General features: G+C 33.6%; 1 protein-coding gene across 1 annotated transcript in view; it reads left to right on the top strand.

Moving 5' to 3' along the window:
- Window positions 1-13,976, top strand: part of GAS2 (growth arrest specific 2) — a gene marked incomplete at its 5' end in the record, with an annotated part of 85,903 nt that overhangs the window by 24,036 nt on the left and 47,891 nt on the right. The window contains one exon of the mRNA XM_017513813.2: window positions 5,018-5,125. Coding sequence (XP_017369302.2) covers window positions 5,018-5,125 — 108 coding nt within the window. The remainder of the gene's footprint in view (window positions 1-5,017; window positions 5,126-13,976) is intronic.

Raw genomic sequence — 13,976 nt, 5'->3', positions numbered from 1 at the left:
ACTTTTTGGTTAGACTTACTTTAGGGTAAGATGTTCCTCTAGTCTTTTTCTTATAAGTGTATTGCCCCTGGGGCAAATATACTTGCTTATAGTCCATTTCGCCTCAGCCATAACCTTCATTCATTTTACAAAATTGCCTTATAGTCGGGGTTCCAGATCACTGAAGAGTAGCTGGCCAATGTCCCCCTTAACCTCCTATTGAATGAATTACTGGATCAAATGAAATATTTAGTCCTAAAATTATGAGCCCACTTCCTGGTATTTGACACTGTTGATCACTCCATTCTTGAAATGTATCTCTACAACATTTCTGCTACCAGAAGGATCAAACTAAATGCACTTTGGATTTGATCAAAATTATATAGGGTTCTCTATAACATCTAGAGTGAAACCCAAGCTCGTTGATATGTCATATAGTTCATAGCCCTCTATGTTCTGGCCTACTGTGCGTTTTCCAGCTATTTTGTCCTCTGGATTAGTGGTCCCTGCATTTTGATGTAGCCACTGTTGCTTTTCATAGTATTTCTGTCTACTCACCTTTTACACTACTTTTAAATGCCTTTTGATCTTTTAAAATTCAGGTTGTGCTACCTCCTACATAAAGTTTTTTCTGGTATCTTTCATCCCAGGTATAACTGGCAAATTACTCCTTGGTGCTGCAAGTACTTGTATAAGTTTAATGAAGCATTTATCTTACTGGGCACAAATATCCTTTCCTGTCAAGGTGTAGACCTTGTACTCAAATACAAGGACCATATTTTATCCATCTATATCCAGTACCATGTTCGTTGGATCAGTTACCAATGTAGCTAATTAAAGTTTAACCTTCTCCCTTATTCTATTTATCCAAATTGGCCACATACTCTGCAAATGAATGCACTTTTCAATTCTGGTGTAGCATTGTAGAGGGAGGAGATATTGCCACTTGAAGCTACTTCTATGAACCTAGAAGAAGTAGCTAGAATGGTTTTCTTTCTTCACTAACTTGTCTCATATCTGGCAATCCTTGAGATGAGGAGAAAAAGAAGAGAGGGCAAGAAGGTGGTGGAAAAATGATGAAAATGGTTTTAGAGTTTTACCAATACTCTAGTTCAGAAAAAGAGAGTGAAATGAAGACTTTCCATACAATAGTAAGCCAGCCATTCCATGGTGGTTCTCCCCTACTCTCAATTTGCATGCTCTCAATTGAGAAAAACGGAAGGGATTTCATAGAAGCTTTAAACCTCCTTTAAAGTTTACTGGAGTTTAGAACATAACCATTTGCTTAATTAATAAGTTTTAATCAAATATAGGAAAGTAGATATTTCTGTATGTTTGCCAGCTAGAATACTGTTTCTACAAGTCTTTAAAATGGCATTTTTCAAGAAATGTTTGATCAAACACACCATGGTTAGATTAGTTTGAGAAATACAAATTACTATAGTCCTCATCTAGAGCCTGGAAGTACATTTTGGTATATCAAAGGCTCTGGTGAATTCCATAATAAGATCTTGTTTAACCTGGAATCTTCCAAACTTATTTGACCACAGAAGCCTCTTATAGTCCCATTCATTTTACATTGGGGAAAACTACATTGAACTATTTGCATTCTGTTTAAGTGATAGGTTTTTTTACTGAAGTGTTTTACTTCAGGAACTGTGGAGCAGAGAAAAAGTAACTTGAGCTTCACTAATGGTTTAAATCAGAACTTCATATATCTAATATAAAAGGAAATTGTTCCTATAGCAACTGCTTCACTGCATGTGAGACATATATTGCAGTTGGGAGTTGAAATTGATGTACCCCAACATGGGTTTTAGAATAGAGATATAAAGTAGAGATTGCTTGCAGAGTTCCTGCATTTAGTTAATAATACTGGCTATATTTACTCTGGGAAAGCTATTATCTGCCACTCCAAAAAAGAAAAAGAGGAAAAAGAGAAAAAGGAGAAGTGAAAAAAAACAAGAAGAAATAAAAAAGAGAGAAAGCAAGAGAAGTAGATCTGTGTTAAGATATTATATTCCAGTGAACAGTTTCAGCAGTAACTGCCAGTTTTGAAACCTTCAATGTTTCTTCACACTTCTTTGTTTGATATTTAAGGGAATGGTGGGAAAAAATAGTTGACCCTTTATGTGGAAAATACATCTCAACTTCTTTAATCAAGATATCGAGAAATAAACACAGTGATATCCATTCAGATTAATTTATTCTCCAGATGTCCTGATAGAGTGATTCAGCTGTGATAAACAGTGGAGTCAGGTTTAGTTCTCCTCTTCACTGAGCTAGTTCTCACACAATGAGTTGAATACAGTCCTCAGAAACCATTCTTACTTTCTTCCTCTTCTCCATCAACTTCCTCAGTATGGGGACGAGAGATAATGTAATTCTGAGTAATCAGGCTTCTCTTGAAATCCCATTTCAGCTGAAAACTGGCTGGGTTCCTAGCCAAGAAAGAACACCTTCCAGACTGACTTTTCCCTAGGTAATGCAAGAAGCACAGATGTCATCAGTCACTGTTTACTTAACAATATATTTCCACTGGCCACAGTCTAGTCATGTTTCTTCCACTTCTGCTTCCACCTCTCATGCAACTACAAAAACAGCCCTTGATTTTTAAAATCAACTCCATTTTCAAAGCCACAAAGGCATTAGAGAAGAGCAGGCCACTTGAGAAAATGTTTCCTGTATTTTACTTCATTTGATACCAAGAGGTTCTGTCTTTTGTCTAAGAACACTGAAAAATTGAAATACTTTCCAAACAGACTTGTGATTGTCATTTTTTAGTCAAGAAACCAGATGAACATCAATTTACTGTTTGGTTAATTACCGCATGGCAAGTAAAATTGTGCCAAGCATGATCCTCCTAAAGCTCAGGCCTCAGGCCATGTACTTTTTGGATGCTGTCAGTCTGATTTTCTTCTGAATGATCAACCCCTCCTGTTTTGCATCCTTGCTTTCCTCATGGAAGCCTTTATTTGTGGTGATAAGGAAAACTGTACCACTTCTAGCAATGGCATAAACATAATTTACATATATATATATGTATTTATATTTAAACATATTTTATAAACACATATAGAAAGAGATAGACATAGAAAAATACTGAAAATAGGAACTATAGACAGCATTCATTAGTCCTGTAAACCTACCCTCACCCCAGAATGTGGTTCTGAATTACTGGAAGGAAATGATGTGATCATTATTCAACTTTTGTACATCTTGTTTTATTATCATCATCCCATTCAGAAATAACCTTTCAAAAAATCTCTAAGAACAGAAGTCTATTAATACTGGGGTGAATGTGTCTATAGATCAAGTATAATATAGAAAAAATTCATAACACAAAGTCATTGCCCTAATCACTAACTTAACGTTAAGTAGTTTTCTCATTTTTCAATGAAGGCCATTTCTAAGTTTCTTTGAATCCATGCTTATTTAGTTACCCTAATTTTCCCATGTCCTGTATAGATCCATGTTCTTATTTATCTATTTAGTCAATATGCATTTAATGAATATTTATTTGCCATTAGGATGTGCTTTGTATTACTGATTTTAAAATATAATAAAATACTATCTTAACTCTTAAGGATTCAGTCTAGCAAGAAGACATTAATGTTAACCAATAAATGAGTTACAATATGCTATGATAAAAATAAGTACCAAAAGTCATAGGTTTATATGTCAGTAAAATTAGGGATGGCAGAAAGGACTGATGGCAATGTATATATTAAAATTGGTTCTTTTGTCCTTTTCTTCCAAAAATAGTGTTGGTTCTCTTTTTGTATATCCTTATTGAGTTGTAATTGTATAGTTTTTCAGATAAATTTAATTCAGGAATTTTTCCCTTTTTGTGGTTATTCCTCCACTGTTTTAGCTTTCGTACCTTCTGGAACCTTTCTTATTCTGGTGAAACTGAGTTGTTTAATTCCTTTACATCAACAGGTAGTTGAGTTCATGTGTTACTCCCTGCACAGTTTTTGCTTAGAAGGCTGATTAAAGTCACACATTGAATTATTTGAAGGAATGATTGCATTTTTTTCATGACTTAACTCTAGACACTATGACATCTTCGTGGAAGAATTTGGGTGAGGAAATCCAGGCCAATTTCTAAATTTGTTCTATATAGCTTCTAAATGCAGGCTGCACATCATTTACAGCTTTCTGTTTCTTCCATGGAAACATTTCCTCATAACACAGGACATTATTGTTTGGGTTGTTTGGTTAGTTAGTTGGTTGAAGAGCAGACAGACTGGGTTGTTCCCAGTTAAGGAAAACATAAACATAAAATCATTCCTAAAATCTTGGACTATTCTAGTAATCACAACTATTCATTAGCTTTATGCACATATCATTTAGATTATGTAGTTTTTAAAGAGTGAGAGAATAGATGTAATGGAGATAAAAATCTGATATGCAGGCATCGATTACATAAGGTCATATATAAGCTGTAAAACATGGTCACAGAAGTAGGGTTTGATAGGAATGACTGAGATGGAGTGAATTGCAGGGTAAAGCTAAGTAAATGAGAGATTAATTCTCAGAGAAAATCTTTGAGTTCAAAATACGATGAAACAATAGTCTCTTTAAAAAGATTTGTTAGGTTCATTCTCATTATTTTGAAACTGGGTAACATATAGTTAAAATTATACTGAGGTAATATAAACTCTCTGTTAACATACATTCTATTCTAGTTTTCAATAGGTTCACCTTGACAACCCAAATCTGCATGGTCTTTTTAGTCCTCCAAAAGTAGAAACCCAGCTGATCATTTATATTCTGTGATTCCTGTTGACTTCCTGCTCCTTATCCTCCAAAATCATCACTGTCATTAGCAACCTTTGCCTTAGTGCAGTCTTTGCCTTCAGATGTCTTTGGGACCTGACCTTTACATAGTAATGACTTAATGCGATATTCCTATGCTCACATAAAGAACAAGTTTAAAGTCATTAAGGGTTCATGGGCCTTGGAGTCCTTGGAGCAAATTAACATAAATTCAACCTAATTAAGAAGAATGAATTTGCCTGGTCTTCTATTTCAGGTGAAACGAATTTCTGAAGATCCTCCTTGCAAATGCCCAAACAAGTTCTGTGTGGAGCGACTCTCCCAAGGAAGATATCGGGTGGGAGAAAAGATCCTCTTCATCAGGGTAAAGTTTTACTTTTCACTTATCTTGTTCTTTATGGGAACACTCATAATTTGAGTTGGGGGAAATATGACAGACAACAGCAGGAAGTTCCATATGGTGCTTACAATTAAAGAAACATGATATGAATTTTTTTTAAGTAGCATACATTATAATGTACTACTGGAGGTTAAACAAATAGAACTGTTTTTCTCTTTGTACATATACCAAAACACATACACACCAAAGACACCATAGAGATCAAATAGAATGCAGAAGCCGTTCTACTTCTGTTCTGTTTTGCTAAGAATCAAGGGAATTTAATCTCTCAAAGTAAGTTTGTGACTTTTGCTAAGACCAATATTTTTGTTAAAAAATAAGAAAATGAAAAATATACATTCCTAGAAATCTGCAATTGTACATAGAAGTGATTTTCTGCTCTATGGTTTAGTCGTTTCTGAAGGAATGAAGGTTGTGACGGAAAAAAAAAAACCTATATTATTTCCTCAGTTGAATAAGTTAAAAAGTGTCTTGCTGTTATAGAGTAGAATGATTCAAATATATACATCTAGTACCAGCAATGTGTACTCTCACAACGCTCAAATCTGTAATGACTCTGTTGAAATTTTGCCCATGTAAAGTTTTCTTAATTTCTACTTTTGACCGAAAACGTATTTGTGTAACAGGTCTTTTTAAAGGCTCTGCAACATGTAGTTGAAAAAAGAAAGTTTAATCATAATTTTAGCCTTAAAATATAATGTTAATTATTTTGAATTTTAATCTAATTTTAGATTAGTATTTACTAATATATTTCTTAAGTTTCCAGGAAACGATTGTGATTCTGCTTTGGAATAGCAACAAAAATGATATAACAATATGTTATTATTAGGGATATGAGACAGATCTGGGTAGATGGCCTCACTAGGAAAGGCAGTTGGTTGCCTGAGTTGCTTATTGTTCTTTTGTTCTAATTGCAAGGATAGGATACATATTTTTTTAGTCAAGCTGCCTGCTTTCCCTTTCATACATTAAATAATAGTGATCTAGAATCTCCAGAGATATGTTTAAATTTTACCGGGTTGACCTTTCTCAATTGGTAATCAGTCTTCTTTAGAATATTAGGCTCCAGAGTTTAGAATCAAAATATAGAGAATCATTTTTTTACACAGTTATTCCTTTTTGTAATAAAAGTGTTAATAAAACACATGATTAATTATGTACTTCTCCCTCTAATGTAACCTAATATCTTCAGTCAAAAATATATGTTACGTAGGTTTATTTGCATCTGAACTTTCATATTTAGTCATTTGTCAAAGATTTTAATATCCGTGTTTATGAAGAACATGTTTTTAATGTTCTTACTATATAAGGCAGGTTTTTTGATGTTCCATTTTTCTTTTCAAGAAATGTTTATCTTTTGGTTAAATCTATTCATGTATTATTTCTAGAGAAAATGAGATTTGCTGTACTGATGTATTAATAGAGGCATCTATGTGCTTTTGTAGACAGGCTTGTTTATGTTCATATTCCTCCATTTACAGGTGGGGGACTAATCCATACCTAAATATAAAGAATCCTTTAGTACAAAGAAAAACCTCTGAGGTTTTAGGCAAACATCCTAAAAACCTCTTGCCAAATGGGAATTTTTTTGTTTCTAGTTTATGAAAAAATAATTTCTCAAAGCCAGATTTTTGCCCTGTGCTCTCCAAAGGGCACTGTTGTTTTTTGAACTATCAAATGCAGCTAATTTTTATTTATATTGTGCAGATGCAAATGTACTCTTCTCCAAAATGTAAATATTTCTGTTATTTTTCAGTGACTTTGAATTTGGAGAGCAATGATAAAACCTTGCTGATTTCTGCAGTAATAGAAATTTGGATTATTCCCATTCAACCATAATACATATCTTTGAAATGTAAATAGGTGGATCGCAGGACTCATGTTTGTTTATTCAATCAGTTGGTATATACATAGGCTTCAAGTATCAAGAAGTCATTTGGCAATACAAATTCGAATGAGCCTATAGAAAGGGATTTCAGAAATATGTCTTATGTTTCCTTAATTGCTCATATCTACTGAAAATTATGTTTCTTTAATTGCTCTTATTTACTGATAATTGCCTTTGTTAGCCTGTGTGCAATAATAATGTCTATGTTATTTGACTTATTTCCAATGTGATGGCTATGTTCTACCTAAGTACTCCATGCTGGAGTGCAGTGGTGTGATCTTGGATCACTATAACCTCTGACCCCCAGGTTCAAGCTATTCTCATGCCTCAGCCTCCAAAGTAACTGGGATTATAGGTGTGTGCCACCACACCCAGCTAATGTTTTTGCTTTTTCGTAGAGACAGAATTTTGTCATGTTGGCCAGGCTGGTTTCAAACTCCTGGCCTCACGTGATCAGCCTCCCAAAGTGGTGGGATTACAGGCATGAGCCATCACACCTAGCCTCTTCCAATAGTAATTTTTAAAATGGCCACAGATGAGCAGGATCAGCATCATCTGGAAACTTGTTAGAAATGCAAATTCTTGGGCCTCCTCCAAGACTTACTAAATCAGAAACTCTGATGGTAGGGCCCAGTCACCTATGTTTTAATAAGCCTTCCCAGTGTTTCATATGTGTCCTGAAGTTTGAAAACCACTTTAAAACAATGCATAGGAAGGGATTCAGTGTACCAACAACACAATTGGAAATCATTTGCATGTCTGGTCATGAAAGAATATTAGCATTCAGGTGCTAAAAATGATCATTTTGAAGGCTTCTGTGTATTCTTGGGAGGCAGTGCTTAAGACGTAATTGTAAGTGAAACAAATGGGCTTTTAAATTATATTTACCTATAAAATAGCTCTGTGTGGAAATAGGATGAAGACAAAGAAAACGTGAATAATAGAAAATGGTTTTTAATTGTGAAGGACACAGAACGAGAGTGATTTATTTTTTGTTCAGTAAGTTTCTAATGAAGATTTTAAAAATATGAACTCTTTAAGAGAAACCAGCAACCAGATACAGTTAAAAATTTGAGAATAAATTCAAAGCTCTCTGAAAGTTGTCAGGTTAATTAGCAGACTGCTCATTTGAATGGTCCTTTTGCTGAGCTTCTTATCTTCCAGAAAAGGGTAGGGTGGTTTTTTTGGAGTCATGGTGTTATTTAGACTACAGATAAATTTTGCATATTGTTGTGAAATTGTAGCATATTTTTCCTTAGATGAAGCTATCTTCCTTTGCTATTTTATCCCTCCATTTTGGAAACTGATGTTGTTTAGGATTAGTATTAGGAAATATGCAAATGTTTATTCACTGTCTGGATAATATGCCTTGTCTTTCCTTGTCTTTGCAGACCCTATCAGTGATCTACATACTCAGTTTTTTTCTCTACTAATCATTACAGTTTTATTCATTTGGTGTTCCATTCCTTTAGGGCTCAGTTTCAGTAATAGGAAAATAACCTAATGTGATAAACTTATTTGTGCTAATTCATGAAATGGATGCAGACAGCCCCAATGAATAGAACATCTATGGATAAGGTCTTTACACTCAACTAAACTGCTCTAATGTTCTGATTATAAAAATTTCTGGCAAAATAGCAACAAGTCAGGTCACATGTTGTGAGGTAGATGACATTTTGTGGTACTTGGTTTGCTCACTAATGTGATGAATACGTTTTTACTTAATTGCAATTTGTCACTACCCTAACATTGTACTTTAGAGTTGTTCCAAGTGTCATTCCCAAGAATAATAGTTCCAGAAGGTGTTCAAAAATATTATTTATAAAGAAAAGTTAACATGGTTAAGAGTTGAAACAGGTTTCTTTAATTGCTTATTTACTGATAATTGCCTTTGTTAGCCTGTATCAGAACACTTGATATATCTCATTATAACCTCTCATACTAGTGTAGAAAATGTTGTTGCCATTTCCATTTTATAGATGGGGAAACTGAGACACTGAGGTTGAGTAACTTCTCAAAGTTAAAAGGTAATAAGCGTTGGAAGTGGACACTAAACCCTGGCAGCCTAAATCCTAAATTTACACTCTTTACCACTAAACAATATTGACCTCTTCACCTGGAATTTCTTGGACGGTTCAATAAACTAATGTGATCTGTAAGCTCCTGGAGACAAGTATATTGTTCAGCATTTTCTAAATGTATTTAACCATAGAATAGTCTCTTATCCACCTTTTATCCCCCAGAGCATCTTCCTGTGCTAGGAGGTCATAAAAACATAGTTTGAGAAAGACATTGTCATTTGAAGCAAGTGTAATAATTTGTAACATAATTTATATTGAAAGTTTTCCACATCTTGCCACAGTTAAAACTCATGTATTCTAAGGTATTAAGAAATATTTAATTTGTACTCATTTTTACCTTCAGATTTCATTTGGAAATGATTTTCAAGGACATGACTGGAAAACCTTTAAGGAAAAGACAGCAAAAATTTAATAAGGATCATTTGTTTCCAGGCATTTGACCAGCTGCTTTATATTTATATTTATATCACAGGATTCTTTCTAAACCATAGAGCTTGGAAATTGTTTTTATCTTTTTGTTACAGGTGAAAAAATAAAGTCTTAGAGAAGTTCTTAAGTAAGTAGTATAATAAATAAAAGTCAAAGCCCTGACTTCCCAAACCTACAACACAGTCCCCTCCAAGCTGCCTCCTGTGGCATATCCATTAAATACAAGTATCTTATTCACAAGGCTAGTCCTCTAAAAATCATCCGTACCTTTTATGATATATTTAATGATCAACCATAGTAAAGTATTTTACACCATTTTTACTTTAAAGGTATTCAGAATACAAAGGGCATTCAATTGCATAGTCAATAGTGCTCAATATAAAAATATATATTTGCCTGACTATATTATGACAGGATAAAAAGTATGACAATATTTTCATTACTGTATGATGGGCACTGTATAAAATGCTTATGTGGTCTATCTCCTTAATAGGCAAAACTAACTAGAATTCTATAATAAGACATATTGTTATCTGTCCTTCCATCTTTTCAATAGAAATCGGAAGATAATACTTCCATATTGCCAGTATAGTCTTATTGAGTCTTCTCTTGCTAATTGTAGTGTTTTTTTAAGTAGATTGATATTATTTCAAGACATTTTTATAGCAGCACTTCACAGCTGGTTAAAATAATATGAAATTCCATATTAATACTCCAGTGGTTTAAGGGTATTTTTCTAATTTAAGAAATACAAGTACTTGAGGGGCCTAAAGAAAACACAGTGAATAATTTAACTGGAAGTCAGCAAAGTGATTTGAAATGCTATGGAGTTACCTGCTTTGTACTACTTTTAAATTAAATCATCACAGATCAACAGAAGGGTCACAAACATTGTTATTGACTGTGTAATTTCTTCCTTAGCATAAAAAGTCTTCAGGATTATGCCTGTGTGGTAAAAATCAACTCACTGAAACATCCAAGCAAGAGAGACACCAGAGCTCTGTTGCTATAGCAACTGAACTTGGCAATGTCTTCTGGGACTTGCTCTAAGGAAAGGTCCACGATAGTGAGTGATATTACATTCCTTTTTGCTCTTATGACACATACTGATTTACTGTAGGTAAAAAGTAGCATAGTTCAAATTGCATATTTTTCCTGGTGATGAAAAATGAGCTGTTGTGTAAGAATGCAAAGGAGTTTTAAACAACTAGCAAGGAGATTAAAACCCCCATTTATCCTTAGTGGAAATGCAGAAGCAGCCGTTACTCAGCAGCGGAAATTCAACAATTCATTAAAAATTATATACACACACACACACACACACACACATATGCACATGCACACACACACATATGCACATGCACACACACACACATACACACTTGTCTTCTAATTTGGCAATGTATGAGAACCGTGAATATAATATAAAAATTATATTAATGCCTATATTTGTTTCTAAGGGGAAAATATGGCCGTGTTTGCTTCTGATGTATATAAAATCTCAGACAACATTTATAGTGCTCTAAATCATAGTAAGAGAAATATAAGTGCTATTAACACATGAATATTTCCAAACTCAGTTTGACCAACTGCCTCAAAACTAAACACTAATTCAGGAAATGCAAGCCATTGCATTTAAAATGTGTTCAAATGCTTTTAGCTTTTAATTCTTTTATATTTTTGCTTCACTAAAGATGTTCTCATTTGTTTTGTCATTCATTGAAGTAATTTACACTTTGGTAAAACATATCTCAAAGGACTTTGCAAATATTAATACATACTCTTAACACCTAATCTCTGAGAAAGGCATATGTTTTAGATAAATCCAATATAAATAACTAACCATTGCTGTAAATAATTCAGCTGATTTTTGTTGTTGTTGTTTTTCTGAGAATTATCTTTTGAGGTTAAAAACCTTTAAATATATCTTAAAAATTCAAAACAAAGTTTGTCAAGGATTACACCCTGACACTATATCCATTTGACACCACTTTGTTTTTTTTTTTTAAAGAAAGACAATGAAATTTAATATTTATTACAAGAATTAAAAGTAATGGCAAAAACTGCAGTACTTTTGCTTCTACCTAATAATATACCTGGGCAGTTTCCTTTATTCTAATTTAAGTTAGTTAACTCATTTCATCTTCCACTGACATATTAAATGTGAAAAACAATAAATAAATAGAAACTCAAACCCAAAAATTATTCTTCACTAAAAACTTACCACTATTGGCCATTTAGCAATGAGTAGATTTTTCAATGGTGTCTACCTTCACTTGACCTGATAAGCATTCTTACTCATCTCCAACTCAATTAGCAAGGTTTACTGTGCCTTTAAGTTGTGCAATACGTATACCACCTTCAGCTTGAATAATTTTCTTTTACCATTATGCTCTTTCTAGAATCAATGTACAATTGTTTTTTGATTGGCCACAAATCAAAATTAAATAAACTTAAGGAAGCATTGAAAAGACAAATGACATTACTGAAAAACCACACAGCTTCTATAATCTGCAGTTCCAATTTCTGCATTGCTATGGCATTCCTACCATTAAAATAAATTTCTTCTATATATGTATATTTCATACCTAGTGATTTTATGTGTGTGTATATATATGTGTGTATCTATAGTGTATGTGTAGATCATATAGATAGACACACATCTGCATACAAACACACACACACACACACACACACACACACAAAACTGACGTGTATAGTGAAAAGCAACAATATAGTAGAGAGTTGAATTGGTCCAGTGATCTGGCATTTTAATTGATTTTAACAGATATCTCAGGCTGATTTTCCTACAGCTGAAATTGAAATGTCAAGTCAAAAATTTTGTGGAAAAATACACCTTTTATCATGTTTATACATTGCATTAGGCCATTCTTACATTACTATAAAGAAATACTTGAGATTGAGTAATTATAAAAAAAATAGGTTTAATTGGCTCATGGTTCTGCAGGCTGTACAGAAAGCAGCATCTGTTTCTGAGGAGGCCTCAGGAAGCTTCTACTCATGGTGGCAGGAAAAGAGGGTGCAGGCACTTCACATGGTGAAAGTAGGAACAAGAGAGAGTGGGAGGGGAGGTGCCACACACTTTTAGATGACCAAATCTTCTGTAAACTTAGAGTGAGAGCTCACTTATCACCAAGGGATGGCCCAGCCATTCATGAGATATCTGCCCCATCATCCAAACACCTCCCACCATTACCTACTTTCAACATTGGGGATTACATTTCAACATGAGACATGGGTGGGGGACAAATATCTAAACTGTGTCATATACTATTTAACGCTCACCAAATGTTTTCTGGGTATCTGGTGTCATGTCTGAGTGCTTTCCTGGGATCCTATTTTTTTTTTTTTTTTTTTTTTTTTCTGCTCTCACAACTCTTCGAGATAGGCACTATTATTATCCTCATAGAAACAATAAGGAAATTAAGTGTTAGAGAGTTAATTGCTTGTCAAAGATTACACAGTCAGCTAGCAAGTGTCAAAGCCTTTATTTGAATTTAATGTATCTGATTTCAGAGCCCACAGTTTTAATTATATGCTATTCATTCCATTTCAGACCATATAGACTTTTGGCATGCCATTTTGTAGGTATTACTACTCAACTTTTAACATCCCTTAGTAATTGACCTACACTCAATGTGTAGCTCCTAGTTTGCTTATTTTTTGCCTATGTGCTTTGGCAAAACAAGGAATTTAACAGCCAATCCCTATTCAAGAGTCAGAAGAAAGCACCTAGGAAATGGAATCTTACAAAACAGACCCAATAACAACAACAACATAAACTAGAAAACTCAGTAAGAATGATTTTCATATTGTTCAGTATACATATTGATTTTCTTTTCAATCTGTTGACCATACTTGAAAAGTCTTCCAGAAACAAAAATTCATTCTAGGAATAAAGAAACTAAGGAACATTTATAATTTACTATAATTATAAACATATTTACGGCCTTTGGTCAGTTAAGATTAAATCCTTTAATTTCATTACGTATGGAAGGGTTTTCTGAGCATGCTATGGTATGGCAGAGAGATGAAGTTGCATTTTGTATCATATTCTACTTTTATTAAAGTATCTAAACTAAACTTATGACCAAGTGCAAACTGAAAATGTTGGCATAGCAACTAGTGCTTTGAAAGCAACTTCCCTAAAATTGTCAAGTAAGTTTTACATAATATTTTTTCTTAACTGTTTTTGTCATTTCTTGATAGCAGTACAGATATCTTTCATTTATATTGTTTGTAAAGCACTTTCACTTTATACATTATCTCATTTTAGCTTCATTAGTACTCTATGACAAAAATCAGTGTGATTGTTAATTTATAACACTTATTGATGAGGAAACTGCAGCTAATAGAAATTTAGTAATTTTCCTAAAGCAATCCTGCTAGTAAGTGA

Source organism: Cebus imitator, unplaced genomic scaffold (assembly GCF_001604975.1).
Source record: "Cebus imitator isolate Cc_AM_T3 unplaced genomic scaffold, Cebus_imitator-1.0 Scaffold503, whole genome shotgun sequence".
Taxonomy (NCBI): Eukaryota; Metazoa; Chordata; class Mammalia; order Primates; family Cebidae; genus Cebus; species Cebus imitator.
The sequence above is the reverse complement of the archived record's forward strand: the minus strand, read 5'-3'. Positions and strand labels throughout refer to the sequence as shown.